This window comes from Spermophilus citellus (genome assembly GCF_964194105.1).
Source record: "Spermophilus citellus genome assembly, chromosome: 2".
Classification (NCBI taxonomy): domain Eukaryota; kingdom Metazoa; phylum Chordata; class Mammalia; order Rodentia; family Sciuridae; genus Spermophilus; species Spermophilus citellus.
The window spans coordinates 141,934,392-141,949,719 of NC_138183.1; the positions used below are offsets into that span (position 1 = coordinate 141,934,392).

Here is a 15,328-nt window from a genome sequence, read left to right on the forward strand (position 1 = left end):
GGGGGAAGGGGCCACTGGGAAGTTGAGCCCTTCTAGGGCACACCCCCAGTGACCCACATCCTCTAGCTTGAGTGTTAATCTTTCTCTGCTTTTATTTGTTTTCCTACAGCATTTCTTACACGGAGGCCATAGAGATCTTACAGCGAGCATCACAGAACTTTACCTTCACTCCAGAGGTAGTATTGTAATGTGTGAATGTGTGTAATATATTTCCCTCTTATTGTGTAGTAATACATGCCTGTAATCCCAGTGGCTCAGGAGCCTGAGGCAGGAGGGTCGCAAGTTCAAGGCCAGCCTCATCAACTTATCAGGACCCTAAGCAATTTAATGCAACCATATCTCAAAAACAAAAAATAAAAAGGGATATGGGATGTGATTTGAAGGTAAAGTGCCCCTGGGTTAAATCTCTGGCACATAAAAGAAAAAAAAAATTTCTTCAAAATAAACTATTTCTCTTACTAGCAACATATAGTATTCGTTCTTCTATACCTTTGCTGGACCTTGTTAAAATACTTAAGATGAAAAAAATATAAAATTATAAATTGAAATAAAATGGTAGCATTTGAAATAGCAGTGCCTGAAGGATTACAAAGGAGTATACCAAGTTGAGAAATAAGAAAATCCTAAAAAAAGAATAATAGTCATATAATATTACTGTGGAAATCAAATGGTTAATTATTTCCCAAAATTTATTCTGAATGATGTTAAAAGGTAACAGATAAAAGAGGTTATATGATGAAATAAGGTTAGTCAACATATTAACCAAGTTTCTTTTTCAGTTGAACTTTATAGACTTAATTTTGAGCCTCTCAAATAGCTCTTTTGGGGGAGGACTGGGGGATACCAGGGATTGGATTGAGGGGTACTCAATCACTGAACTACATCCCCAGCCCTATTTTGTATTTTATTTAGAGACATGGTCTCCTTGAGTTGCTTAGCACCTTGCTGAGGCTGGCTTTGAACTTACAATCTTCATGCCTCCCAAGACACTGGGATTACAGGCCAAATAGCTCCTTTTTAAGAACTCCTTCATTTTTAATACTTAATTGCTTCATGTTGTATATATTCAAGGTACACTAGGTGATGATTTGACATGTATGCATGATGTAATGATCACAATCAAATTAATGAAGATATCCATCATCACCCACACTGTAATTTAGATCCCCAGAATTTGTCCATCTTATAACTGAAAGTTTATACCCTTTGAATGACAACTGTTCATTTCCCTCAGCCCCAAACCCTGGCAACCCCTATTCTATTCTTCATTTCTGTACAGGATCTCCTTTATTCTACTGGCAAAAATATAGGCCCAGAGAGCCCCAGTGTTAGAGGCAGTGTCTTTGTTTCTATTCCAGTCCTTTATTCCTGTACTTTAAATATTACCAGGCAGGTGCATATGCCTCTTCTTCATCTACCACTGCTGCCGCCTTCTACTGCTCCTTGCACTGTTCTTGTGCGCCTTTGGTGTGGACCTGGTTCCTCTTTCGTTAAAACAACAACTGAAGAAACTCTGGAACTTGCTATGGCTGACAAAAAGCCCAAGAATGAACTCAAGACTTTAACAATCATGTCAGTTTGAAGGTGGCAGGAGAAGGATGGGTTCCATGGTGTGCAGTTTAAGATTAAGAGGCACAAACCATTTAGAGAACTGGTAAAACCCTATTGTGGACAGGGTTTTTAATGAGGTAGATCAATTTCCAGTTACATGAGTAGCAATTAGTGAAACACACCTACACAGCTGGAAATAGAGGATGGAGATACAACTGATGTGCTGCAGCAGCAAGCACAGGTAGTCTATAAGAAGGGAACCTGCTACTTTATTCCGGAACTCTGTTCTTACAGACCAAGAATACATTCTCAATCAGAAAATTGCAATTTGATTCCAGCATGTCCTGACTACTACAGTATTGTTTTCTCTATTCTATTTTTTCCCCTTTCCATTCCTTTATTGTACATAAAGTACTGGTGTCCTTGAAGGAATACGTTCCTTTTTTTTTTTTTTTAAACTAACTGGACAATAGTATGTTTTGGTTGGCATCAAATGGAAATATGATAGGGAAAAATATTGATTCTGTATTGGTTCTGTGAAAATACCTGCTTTCTCCATTACTGGTATGCTAATTCAACTCTTTATATTTGAGTAAGTTATTTTGCTCTCACTGTTTTCACAACAACAACATAAAAATCTTTGTATACTTAGCTGGGTATAGTGGTACACACATGTAATCCCAGCAAATCTGGAGCCTGAGACAGGAGAATCACAAGTTGAAGGTCAGCCTCATTAATTTAGTGAGACACAGTCTCAAAATAAAAAAATAAATAGGTCTGGGTATGCAGCTCAGTCGTAGAGTTGATGCTGGATTTTATCTGCAATACCAAAAGGGGAAAAAAAATTTTTTTACATGCCTTGTTTAATTGTTAGAATTTTAGTGTTTTTTCATTTGTCATCTTAAAATCAAGAAGATTTTTATAACTTTTTTTTTTAAAGAGAGTGAGAGAGAGAGAGAATTTTTAATATTTTTTATTTTTTTAGTTCTCGGCGGACACAACATCTTTGTATGTGGTGCTGAGGATCGAACCCGGTCCGCAAGCATGCCAGGCGAGCGCGATACCGCTTGAGCCACATCCCCAGCCCCTTTTATAACTTTTTAATATGTATTTTTAATATGTAGCTGTTAACATGTAGTACAATTTGTCTTTAGTAGTAAATTGCAATTGAAAAAAAAAAAAAAAAGCCTAGGTAGTTTTACTTTGAAGTCAAGCATGTTATTGTTTAAATAAATTTCTTGTTTAAAGTGAATAAAGAATAAAAGAAAAGTTACTGCCAGACAAGTGGGAATCATAAGGTAATGTTAAGAATGTAATGCCTTTGTCCTCAAATATCCCTTACTCCAGTTCCCTCCCATTGTCAGATGCCTTTGTAAGTTTTAACATAACTGTGTTAGTTTGATTTATAATCAATTAATTCTTTGTATAATTTTAGTTTAAAGTTTATCTCACACCCTAGAAGTTTCACAAAGTCAGGAATTGTAAGTATTTTCTTACCACCATATCTAATATCTAGATTTTAATAAGCACATTAGTATTTGCTGAGTAAATAGATTGAACATGCTATTAAATATTTATCAAAGAGCATCTGATATGAGTTGACGCTTTTATTAAAAAAAAAAAAAAATCCCAAGAGAGACCATCTAGCCAAAGCTGGGCTCAATATTAGGAATTTTATCTTCCGTCATTTAATTTCCTGAGACTTAAGAACAGTGACTATGGGAGAAGCTCAAGGCAATATTAATAAAAACTAAAATTCTGAAGTCAGTTTTATTCATCTACAAAGTGTACTTTGTTTTCTTGCCTGTGCTATTCACCTGCTGAATGCGGCTCCCTGAGACAGACAGAAAGCTTTGTGTTTTTCTGTGGGTTCAGCTTTCATCCCTCCAAGCCTTTGGCTGTTCTTTTTAACAAGTATCTTTCTTTAGTTTAGTCAGCTGTGTAACCTCAGCAGACAGCTCTACGCATCACCACGCCTCAAGGAAAAGAAGCCCTTGGAACTGACACAGGTTATTTTCGGGGGCTTTATTGAGTATTTTAGCTCTGCCTTCTCCCATTATCATTCCTTTTTTCTCATTACAGTGGTGTGTTGATCTACAAACTGAACATGAGAAGTACCTGGTGAAACACTGTGGCGACATACCAGTCTTCGTCATAAAGTATCCATTAGCACTCAAGCCTTTCTACATGAGGGATAATGAAGATGGCCCTCAGCACACAGTAAGAAGAGATACTAAATAAATTGGGGTGCATCATCTCAGAGTTTGGGTTTTCCCCTTATTTAATTTCATTTAGCTTTTAGCATATTTTTAAAAATCACTCTTTCAATCTCACAAAAATGATAGCTTTTCAGACTGGGGCCACAGCGTGTGCCTATATCCTAGTGATTTGGAAGGCCGGGGGCAGGAGGTTCAAGTCAGCAATTTAGACCCTGTCTCAGTATAAAAAATAAAAAGGACTAGGAGTATACCTCAGTGGTAAAGCAACCCTGGGTCCAATCCCCAATACTGCCAAAATTTTTTGGTTTTGTTTTTGTTTTTTAATATTTATTTATTTTTAGTTGTAGTCAGACACAATCCTTTATTTATTTATTTATTTTTATGTGGTGCTGAGGATCGAACCCAGGGCCCCACACATGCTGGGCAAGCGCTCTAGCCCCAGCTGCAGCCCGTTTTTGTTTTATAAAGGCACCTTCTGACAAGCATTCCCAAAGATTTTAGTGTTCTATTAAATAAAAATAAAAAAAACTTGTTTCTATCTCAAGGTGTCCTTAGTTTAGCAGATGCAATTGTAGGGGGAGGTTTGTTTTGTTTTGTTTTTGTTTAAGTGACTGAGAAGTGGGCTTAGAACACTGTGTAGTCATGCCAGGTCTGCTGCAGAGTGTGGTACTGATTAAAAGACTCCTGGGAAGAGAAACAGGCTGGGCAACAGATGATATAGCTTTGGTGTGATCAGGCAGAGGAGCAGGCAGCTTCATTGGAGTACTTTGGTCTGGGCTATAAGAAGAAATAGTGAGGGGTGACTGTGGAGGAATCAAGGAGTTCTAGGCAGGTCCTCCTTGTCCAGATCTCACACATCTCATCTGTGTCTTCTCCATCTGCCTGTAGTTCCTCTTGTCTCTGATCTCTACCCTTTCTTATCCTCTGTTCTTTTCACTCTTAATTTTAGTTGCTTTTTATTTTTCTGGTTTACTTTCCCCTTATTTCTCTTATTCTGTCTCTATTTTTTTTAATATTTATTTTTTAGACTTCGGCGGACACAACATCTTTGTTTGTATGTGGTGCTGAGGATCGAACCCGGGCCGTACACATGCCAGGCGAGCGTGCTACCACTTGAGCCACATCCCCATCCCTTATTCTGTCTCTTTTCTCTCCTTTACAAAATTAGCTATAATATAAAATAAGAATATATTTTGACTTTTAAAATATTTATTCAATAGGTTATATTTAATACCATTAATTATAAAGGTCTGTGAGACAAATATATTTATTTCAAATTAGGCCCCAAAACTAAAGTTTGCTGATACTTTTTCTGTGCCTGTCAAATACTTGTGGGAAATGAAGGTTAAGCCCCACTAGTAAATAAGATGCCCCATCTTTAGTATACAAGGTTATCTGTTTGAGTATATTTCCTGTTTCTCATATAGTATTAATAAAACAGTTCTAGCTATAATTTCCTAGATTGCTGTGAGTCACGTACTATCATCTCATCTCAAAATCCTGAAACAACTAACAACTTTGCCAAGAAACTTAGTTTCCTCCATTTTATAAAAGAAAAACTACAGCACAGAGAGACTGATTGCAGTTTCGCCCTCTACCCTGTACCAACACCCTCTCCCCGACCTCTCCCTCCCTCCTCTCCCCCTCCCCCTCATGTAATATCCCTAAATGGAGTACTTTAAAACTCAGTTCTGCATCCCTTTAGGTTCTCTGCTTAAGACTTTCCTTCTCTTTAAACACTTTCCTGGGTTACCCAGCCACTTGGAATGTTCCTTTTCTAGATTTCTGCAGTGCTTAAAGAATAAATAAAACTTTGTAGCAATGTATTTTTCATAGTCTCCTTATAAGTTTTTCTCTCTCAAACTAAACTCTCCTTCAGGGTTTTATTTTTTATAAAACTACACTATCTACTGCTCACTACTCATTTCCTCCAATATGGTTTCTGCCTCTATCATGCCACTAAAGTGGCCCTTGTTAAGATCAGAAATGATCCCCTGTTAAATCCACAGCCTTTTTTTTTTTTTTGGTACCAGAATTGAACCCTAGGGGCACTAAGCCACGTGCCATATCCCTAGACCTTTTTGTATTTTATTTTGAGACAGGGTGTCACTGAGTTGCCTAGGGCCTTGCTAAATTGCTGAGGCTGACTTTGAACTCTGATCCTCCTGCCTCAGCCTCCCAAGTTGCTGGGATAATAGGCATAAGCCACTGCGCCCAGCCAGAGCTACTAACTTTTAATCCATCATATCCGTTAATACAATTGTAAGTTTGTGTCTATGTGCATAAATGTTTAATCACTCTTTTCTCTGTCTTGAGGTTTTCTTTTTCACTCACCAATGTATCCTTAGGACCTAGTATAATGCCTGGGACATAACAGATAATAATATCTATTTGGTAGATGGATGGATAAATAGAACCAAACACAGTTTTAGACACATAGTGCTAAGGAAATTGGTAGGAAGCTAAAAAAAAAAAAAAGCTTCTACTCTAAATAGTGTTAGTGATGACAACACAGTATAAAGGAAAAGTCTAATGGCCCTAGACTCAGACACTCTTAGGTTCAATTCCAACTATTTGATCTTAGATAAACTACCTAATCTCTTTGAATTTTAGTTTCCTGGCCTGTAAAAATGAAATGATAAAAATATTTTCTGGAGTCCAAAGGATTAAATTAGGTAATATATGAAAAGTACACGTAGCCCAGTGTTTGGATGGTAAGTAATCAGTGAGTGTGAAGTTGTCTGTCATTACCTTCTAAATTGTGCTAAAAGCTTTATTGGAATATTAGCATCATAATGTTTGCATGTGTTGCCATATAACATGTTGCTATATAATGAGAGTTCTTAAAAGGCAGTTCTCTCAGAGTCTGCACTCACACACACTTCTTAGCTCAGGAAATACTGTCAGGCCTTCATTATAGCACAATCTTTCTGGTAATGTGGTCTGAAACTATGAAAGCATCACAGTGAACTTTCGTGTGCTTCCACAATTCATATAGTACTATGGCATACAGCTAATCATTGCTAAATTATTCAAATATCATTTAGTTAAACTGTTTATATTAACCTTAGATTATAACATATTAGCCACCTAGATTTCTTATCATTCTACTGGTGTAAAGTGCCTGCTTCTACCCCATGTATTCCATGTTTTTTTTTCAGCAATGAATATGTAGACTTTTAGGCAGATGACTAAATTCTGGATTTCTCTTAGTAAGGCTCTAATTATAGATTGCAGATAGGGTTACAAGGGTTTCTGCAAGAGATGCAATGCAGTCTTAAAAAATAAGAAAGGTGTGTTTCATCAGTGTTTTCTCTAGGAAATCAAAAGAGAAAGCTAGGAAAATATTTAACCTACACATGGAACTCTGGGCTAAGAGGTAACATGTAGTAAAATTGTATATTTCTACAGTTATAGTCTTTCTTCTTCCTTTCCTCCAACCCTTCCAAGAAAAAAGAAAAAAAAAGATATGCACTGTGGGGTAATGAAAACTACCCCAGATTGAGAGCTGCTAGTTTTAGGTTTGAAATCCAGCTGTTATTACTCAAATATATTACCGTAGATGAGTCTCTCCAATGGTCCATCTGTTTCTCCTTCTGTAGAATCAGAGGATTTGGTTTGATTTCCTGTAAGGTACTAACCATCTTTAAGATTCTCTGAAATCATGTAGTCTTAAGTTTTTCTTCACTGGCATATATAAGGATATCTTTTAAATTACCAAGCATATTTGATCATTTGAAAAAGACAGATCAGGCCAGGCACAGAGGTGCACTCCTGTAGTCCCAGTGACTTGGGTGGCTGAGGCAGAAGGATCACAAGTTCAAGTCCAGCCTCCAAAACTTAGCAAGATCCTGTCTCAAAATTAAAAAATAAATAAATAAAAATAAAAAATAGGGGCTGGGGTTCTGGCTCAGTGGTAGAGTGCTCGCCTGGCATGTGTGAAGCACTGGGTTCGATCCTCAGCACTGCATAAAAAATAAATAAACAAACAAATAAAATAAATGTATTGTGTCCATCTACAACTAAGAAAGAAATTCTTTTAAATAAGTAAATAGGGCTGGGATGTAGCTCAATGATAAAGCACCCCTGGGTTCAATTTCCAGTACCAATAAATAATAAAAAGAAATATACTTTGAATTATAAAGGTAAGGAATATAAGGAGGAGAAGTATATTTATGTGTAATAGACTTTTACATTTCTTGCTAATCTACTGATATTTGTCTCCATTTCAGTCTTTCCATTGCTTCAGCCAAACAACTGTTTAGTTGAAGCAATCAAGATAAAAGTGAACATAGATGTCTTCTAAGCTTTCTCGTTAAATAAGAGTATTGAGGAAGCTGCAATATATGAAGAAGAGCAAAGAAAAGGAATTCAGACAAGTTGAAATTATTTGTATCATCTTATTTACCTAAAGAGAAACTAACTTTGCAAGATTAGAGAGAAAATGTGTTTATGGTTATAAGAAGAAAATAAAAGAAAAGATGAGCAAAGTAGATTAAACTTGAGATTCCAAATCGGCATGTTAGAGAGTACTTATTATCTGACAAGTATAGTATTGAAGCATTTGAAAGAGGAAAATTTAACATTTGTTGAGCGTATACCATGTGCCTTTAATCCTTTTCTTACAGAAGAGGCCTTTACTTCTTAGCACTGTGCTGTAGTCACTTGTGCACAGTCATAGAGCTAGTAACTGTTGGAGCTGAGATGGAGAGGCAGGATGTGACATGTTTGATGGCCTTGCCAGAACACTGATATTTTTTGAATATTATTTGGAGGAGCAAGAAAAGCAGTAGGTTACAGCCAGGAAATTTAGGTTTTGCTCATTTGTCCACCACTTAATCTTTCTTAGTTGCAGTATTCTCAAGGGATCGTATTCCTAGTCTCATTTGTTGACAAGGAAGTGCAAATTAAAACCATAGAAAGGTGCCACTACTTACCAGTTAGAATGGCTAAAATAAAATAGCCTATGGTTCCAATTGTTTGTAACAGTGTTAGAAGATAAAACTTTCATACACTGCTGGTAGAAGTATAAATTGGTCCAATCACTTTGGAAACTCTTTGGCAGTAGCCATTATTAATCAGTTTTGTATTACTGCAATGAAATGCGTGAGGTAGCTCTCTTATAAAGAGAAAATGTTTATTTAACTTACAATTTTGAAGGTTTAGAGTCCAAGATCAGGTAGCCTCATTGGTTTGACCTGTAGTGCTACATGGTGTGGCACATCATGGTGGGAGCACATATATGAACTAGTAAGTGGTCACATCTTGAACATAAACAGAAAGCACAGGTGGGGCCAGGCTTTACACTAAACTCTCACAAGGATTACCAAAGAGATCTCACAAGGAATACCTCATTCCCTTAATAACCTTAGGACCTCCCACTGAGCCCCACCTCTCAAAGGTTCCACCACCTTTCAGAAGCATCAGGGGACCAAGCCTTTAATCTCAGTGGACCCTTGGAGGACACAAACCATGTTGAAATCATAGAACTATTTTTTAAAAAAAACATTTATTCTTTAGTTGTAGGTGGACACAATACCTTTATCTAATTTTTATGTGGTGCTAGGGATCGAACTCAGTGCCTCACGCATGCTAGGCCAGCACTTTTTTTTTTTTTTAAAGAGAGAGAGGAGAGAGAGAGAGAGAATTTTTAATATTTATTTTTCAGTTCTCGGCGGACACAACATCTTTGTTGGTATGTGGTGCTGAGGATTGAACCTGGGTCGCACGCATGCCAAGCGAGCATGCTACCGCTTGAGCCACATCCCCAGCCCCTAGGCCAGCACTTTTCTTCTGAGCCACAACCCCAGCCCCAAATCATAGAACTATTAAAGCTGAATATTTGCATATTCTATGATTCAGCAGTTTCTCTCCTGTTGAAATGTGGACCTATAATTGTTCCACTGTGAGTAGTAACCTGTGAGAAACTGAGTAAGAAGGCATCCAGTTGTGTTTTCAACAATATTTGTAAATGCTCAGGTTGGGGGAAAGGACATGACATGTTTTCCTGCCTTTGACTTAGCATAAAAGAGGTTATGTGATGAGAAAAGGATAGTATTCCCTTCCAAATGTATCAAAAAGATCTTGTTCCTATCTAGCCTATTTGTTGTTGTTGTTGTTGTTGTTTAATTCAAAGGATCTGAGTTTTAGTTTTGGTACACCTTTGTTCACCAAAATACATACAGTTTTATAGCCCCACTCCAAGGAGTGTGTACTATCAGCAGTAGAATAAATAACTCACTTATGGCATATTTATATGATGGAATACAACAGTGAGAGCAAACACTCAACCACGAGGTACCTAATGAATTTCCCTGGGTTGAGGCTGATCTGCATCAAAATAGCTAAGTCTCAAACCAACAGATGCAGTGAGGAAGACCCTTGTCAATAAATTATTGCTACATGTATCCACATGACAAATGTCACAAATACAACTTTCGGTAAAAGAAGCTAAACAAACAGTATACACTGTATGATACTATTTACAGAAAGTTGAAAAATCAGCAACATTACCCTATGATGATATTAGACAGGAAAGAAGTTACTTTTGGTAGATGCAGTAACTGAAAGAGCATGAGAAAGACTTTTTTGGAAGCTCATCTTTTTTTCTTTTTTTTAAATTGCTTTAATTGGTTAAAAAAATTATTGTTCTTTTTAATTATACATGACAATAAAGTTCATTTTGATATTACTATACAAGCATGGAATGTATCTTGTACTGATTAGAAACCCATTCTAATCGATGTACACGATGGTGGGATTCACAGTGGTGTATTCATGTATGTACATAGGAAAATTGTTTCAGATTCATTCCATTGCCTTTCCTTTTCCTATCCTCCTCTCCCTTCTCTTCATTCCCCTTTGTCTAATCTACAAAATATCTGTTCTTCCCCTTCCCCCCTTATTGTGGGTTAGCTTCCACATATCGGCAAAAATATTCGACCTTTGGCTTTTTGGGACTGGCTTTATTCCCTTAGCGTGATAGTCATCGTGTTCTTTCTTGATGTAGGTGATGATTCATAGTGTGTTCATTTCATAAAAGTCTATAGAATATATATTTGTTATTTTTATGCTTTGTACACTTTATTTTTATAACGTATGTGTAAATAACTTAAGTAAAGACATTTACTTTGGAAGGGACTACTATCCTTTTCTCATCACAGGCTTGTTGTGGAGGTAAGATGAACAATGCTTATAAAATTGTTTTGCAAATTAAAACTATAAAAATATTAGAGAGTGAAATTTTTTGATAAAGATGTCTAGACAAGAGGGAACGAATTATGGAGGGGTTGGAATGTTTCATATAGCCTAGGATCCATCCAGCACAGTAGAAAGGCATTGTATTTCCTTTTTCTTGATGGCAAGATGATAAGATGAAGCTAACAAGTGGTACACAGGAGAGATTGAGGAAGGAGGGGACTCTTAGAATATGGAAAAGGAAAGATAAGATCTTAGACTAAGATGGTGATGACAATGAAAATGAAGAAAGAAGTGAAACTAAAAAAAGATATTTCGGGCCTGGATTGTGACTCAGTGGTAAAGCACTTGCCTAGCACGTGTGATGCACTGAGTTTGCTCCCTGGCACCAAAATACAATAACAAACAATGTAAAGGTATTGTGTCCATCTACAACTGCAAAAATATTTTTTTTTAAAAAAAAGAAAGCTTTTAAAAATAAATAAATAAAGATATTTTCAAGAAGTAATCAGTGAATCAGTGGACTCTGAAATAAACTGGAAGTAGAAAAAAAAGTACTACAGGAAGGAATCATAGGTGACTCCCAGTGGTCAGACTTGATTCTAAGAGTGGTGCTATTTACAGCAATGTTTGTTCTCTCAAGGGGAAGAACTCCTGTGCGTTTGTGGCCCCAGCTAATTTTTTTCTGCTGGCTCACTTGGAATTTAGAACTCTCTAAGGAAGAAGGAAATGTGCAATTACCTTGGCCCTGAGGAGAAGGGAGTATGTGTCTAGGGGCAAGGTGAGAATTCTGTTCCTTTGAAGCCATTAATTCTTTGCAGTTTTGCACATTATAAAATGTTTGCCTCTTTCAGGCCACAGAAGTAATACAATTGACTCTCCATTATGCCTGCCCAAGTCCATCTTCAGTCATTGCTACCTACAGCCCATCTTCATCTTCTCACTGTGGCATCTAGAAGGCTCTTTCCTCATTGTACCCAGTTGTTTTCAGAGGGAAAATAATGTCTATATCAGAAGGTAGAGAAAAGTTCATAGAGTCTGAGACCACAAATGTGTTTCCTTTGGTTTATTTAACATTCTTTTTCTTTTGATAATTGAATGTAATGTTATTCCATCATGAGTAGTAGCCTATGGGAAACTGAATAAGGAGGCATCCAGTTGTGTTTTCATCAATATTTGTAAGTGCTCAGGTTGGTGGAAAGAGAAATAGCAGTGGAAAGTACATGACACTTTTTCCTGCCTTTGACTTAGCATAAAAGAGGTTATGTATCAAAAAGGTCTTGTTTCTATATAGCCTATTTGTTGTTATTATTGTTTTAATTCAAGATCTGAGTTTTATTTTTGGTACATTGATTGGATTCAAAGAGTCAGAGTCAGAAGGGAGTATCATAAATAGAAACCAGGGTTTGTTCAGATTGAATACCAACAGAAACTATTTCTAGACAGCATGTCACTGCAGCTGTGTGACTTAAGCAGAATCAAAACTCACACCCAAGGGGGAGGATGTGCCAAGAAGCATCCTGGGCCTGAAAGATGTAGCCAAAGTGAAACAGGTTTTGTTTAAGGTAGGGGAAATTAGGGGAACGTTTTACTACCCGGGGAGAGTGAAAGGGTAGCAGAGCCAATGTCCTTCCATTTATTTCAAGTCTCCCAAGGAGCATAGAAAAACATTAGAGATTTTTAGTTGCAAAAGTGCTCAGATTTGGTCATCTTTAAATTAAGAAGGCATTTCACTATGCAGCTGGTGAATTCTCTGATGACAGAGCTTGCTCTGGTTCCTGTTCCTTATAGCTTATTATTCCCAGTAACCACCAGACCCACAGCTATACTATTCATATTTTCTGATTCTACCTTCTGTTCCCTTCGAATCCTATATTTTTCTTTCTTTTTTGGTACTGGGGGTTGAACCCAGGGGTTTCATAAAGTGCTTTACCACTGAAGGAATCCTATAGTTTTTCATAAAGTATGGATGGTCTTTAATTCAGAAGAACATTTAAAAATTCAAGGTTGTGGCTGATTTGGGGGTGTTATGTAATAAAGTTCCAGAAACCTCATTAAAGACTAACATAGGAAGATTGAGTTACTTTGCTTTTAAACAGGAATGTAGACATATGCTTATATATGTATATTTCCTAAAGGAAGTTTCGGACACTTGCAGCTTCATGCCCCAGAGGAAAGATGGCTCTATGACTGGCTTAAGACTTGCCCTAAGAGTGGTATACAACAACCGACTGGGCAGAAAAGGAATGCTAAAAGTAGTCCAGTTTTAGAGTCACCTTTGCAGGTGGCTGATTCTCTAAGCACACTAAAATTGCCTAGAAGAATCATGAGTAGTCAATCAGTATCAGTATTTTTTGATAGTGGCTATGATCTGTATGATTATTCATCATACTTTATCTGTACATTTCTAGTGGCACTTAATAGCATAACTATGAATCATGCTTTCTGGTTAGTTATGATAAAATCTAATGTCTACTGCAACACTTTTATTCATCCATGAACCTTTCCTACTTTACCTCATCAGAATTAATTCCTCCCATCTGCACTGCCTGGTCAGTATCAGCCTCACTTAAATCTCAGAACTGCCAGCCCATAAAGGCAAATTGTAATCCCCAGCAAGTAGCCAAGCCAGCTTGCTTATTGCCAACCATTTTGTATTCATCCAGCCTCCCAAACACTTGGCAAACCACATCCAGGTTTTTCTTATTACTTCTCCAAGAAATTTGTATGACTCCCTCCACATTTTGCATTTTGTGTATACTTGTATCTTGTGTTGTATTGTATCTGTATGTGCCTTTTATCTCTGCTCAAGCCCTTGGAGAAACAGGTAGTAGATATCAGGAGGAGATACAGGCAGAAGAATCCTACTTGGAATCTCAGTCCTAACTGAAAGATATGGAAATCTGAGGGGATCATTCTAATAATCTTTAGAGAAAGAAGTATTTTTTTATATCATACCAGAAGAAAATGAATCTCTGTATATACAAACTGTGTCTTTATTTGTAGTTGAGAAATATATAAAAGGTCTCAGAAAGTGGAGGCTTCTAGATAGATTGGAAGAGCAAAAAGTATTAGAATATGGTTGAGGGAAAGTAAACTTAAGTAAATGAGGAAAGAAGAATCTTATATTAGAAGAAGAGAGGAGAACAAGGCCTTTGTGCATTTTTTTTTTTTTTTTTGCCCCACAAGTAAATCTCTACTTGCTCAAAGAGAAATATTAGTGTTTGGTCATAGAACTTTTGAGGCACTATAAAGGAATGCCTTAATTAAAAGGTACAAATGTATGTATAAAGAGGAAGCAACTTCACTAAGTCATGGAAACATAGAATTTCCTCCACTTGAGTTAGGCATGATGGTGCATGGCTATAGTACAGGTAATTTAGAAAGCTTAGGCAGGAGAACCACAAGTTCAAAGCCAGCCTAAGCAACTTAGTGAGACTGTCTCAAAATAAAAAACAAAAGGGGCTGGAGATGTGGCTCAGTGGTTAAGTGCCCCTGGATTCAATCCCTGATCCCCCCCCAATTTTTTTTTACCCACTTCAGAATTTTCCGACCATCTAGAAGAAGGACATAGATGATAAATGTGTTTCTCTTACATAGCACAAAATTAGTGTCAAGTAAAGCTACAATAGTGATATGGAACTTTTGTCTTCTAAAATTTTTATTCAACTTAAATATTCACTTTGATAAGTTACTTCAAACTAATAAGTATCTCCAAGATGATGTGAAAGAAAATAGATAAACTGACATCCTGGTCTTAATTCTAAGGGATAAAGAAGAATTTGCTGGGACAGTAGAAGTAAAAGGATCCAAGTAAATGAGGAAAGAGAAACATGGCAAACTCTTTTGCTGTACACAAATAGTTTCTACTTGTGCCTCAGAGATTATACTTCCGTGCCCTGTTGACATGCGCTTGCCCTGCTGCATGATGAGCCAAAGTGACAATTGTACATTACTTCTAGATGAATGCTTATAGCATAAAGTCTTCCCTGCTTTTTTTTATGTCTGCCACAAGACTTCAGAAAGAGGCTATTTTGTCAGCTTCAGGCCAGGATGGAAAGGTTAAAAAAAAAAAAAAAAGTTCATTGTTGTAAACTATTTATTTTTTTTTTTTTTGAGAGAGAGAGAGAGAGAGAGAGAGAGAGAGAGAGAATGTTAATATTTATTTTTTAGTTTTTGGCAGACACGACATCTTTATTTGTATGTGGTGCTGAGGATCGAACCCGGGCCGCACGCATGCCAGGCGAGCGCGCTACCGCTTGAGCCACATCCCCAGCCCCCAAAACTAGTGATTCTTAATCAGGAATTATTAAGTCTTCCTCTTCCCAGCCTCAGAGGACATTTAGCAATGCCTGGAGACA

The 15,328-nt window shown here is 37.0% G+C and overlaps 1 protein-coding gene across 3 annotated transcripts in view; it reads left to right on the top strand.

Moving 5' to 3' along the window:
• LOC308635908 (asparaginyl-tRNA synthetase-like) overlaps positions 1-15,328 on the top strand; it is an 88,262-nt gene that overhangs the window by 56,415 nt on the left and 16,519 nt on the right. For all 3 annotated transcript variants that reach the window (XM_081270780.1, XM_081270778.1, XM_081270779.1), the window contains exons 5-6: positions 110-176; positions 3,634-3,771. In XM_081270780.1, the coding sequence (XP_081126906.1) occupies positions 110-176; positions 3,634-3,771 (205 nt within the window). The remainder of the gene's footprint in view (positions 1-109; positions 177-3,633; positions 3,772-15,328) is intronic.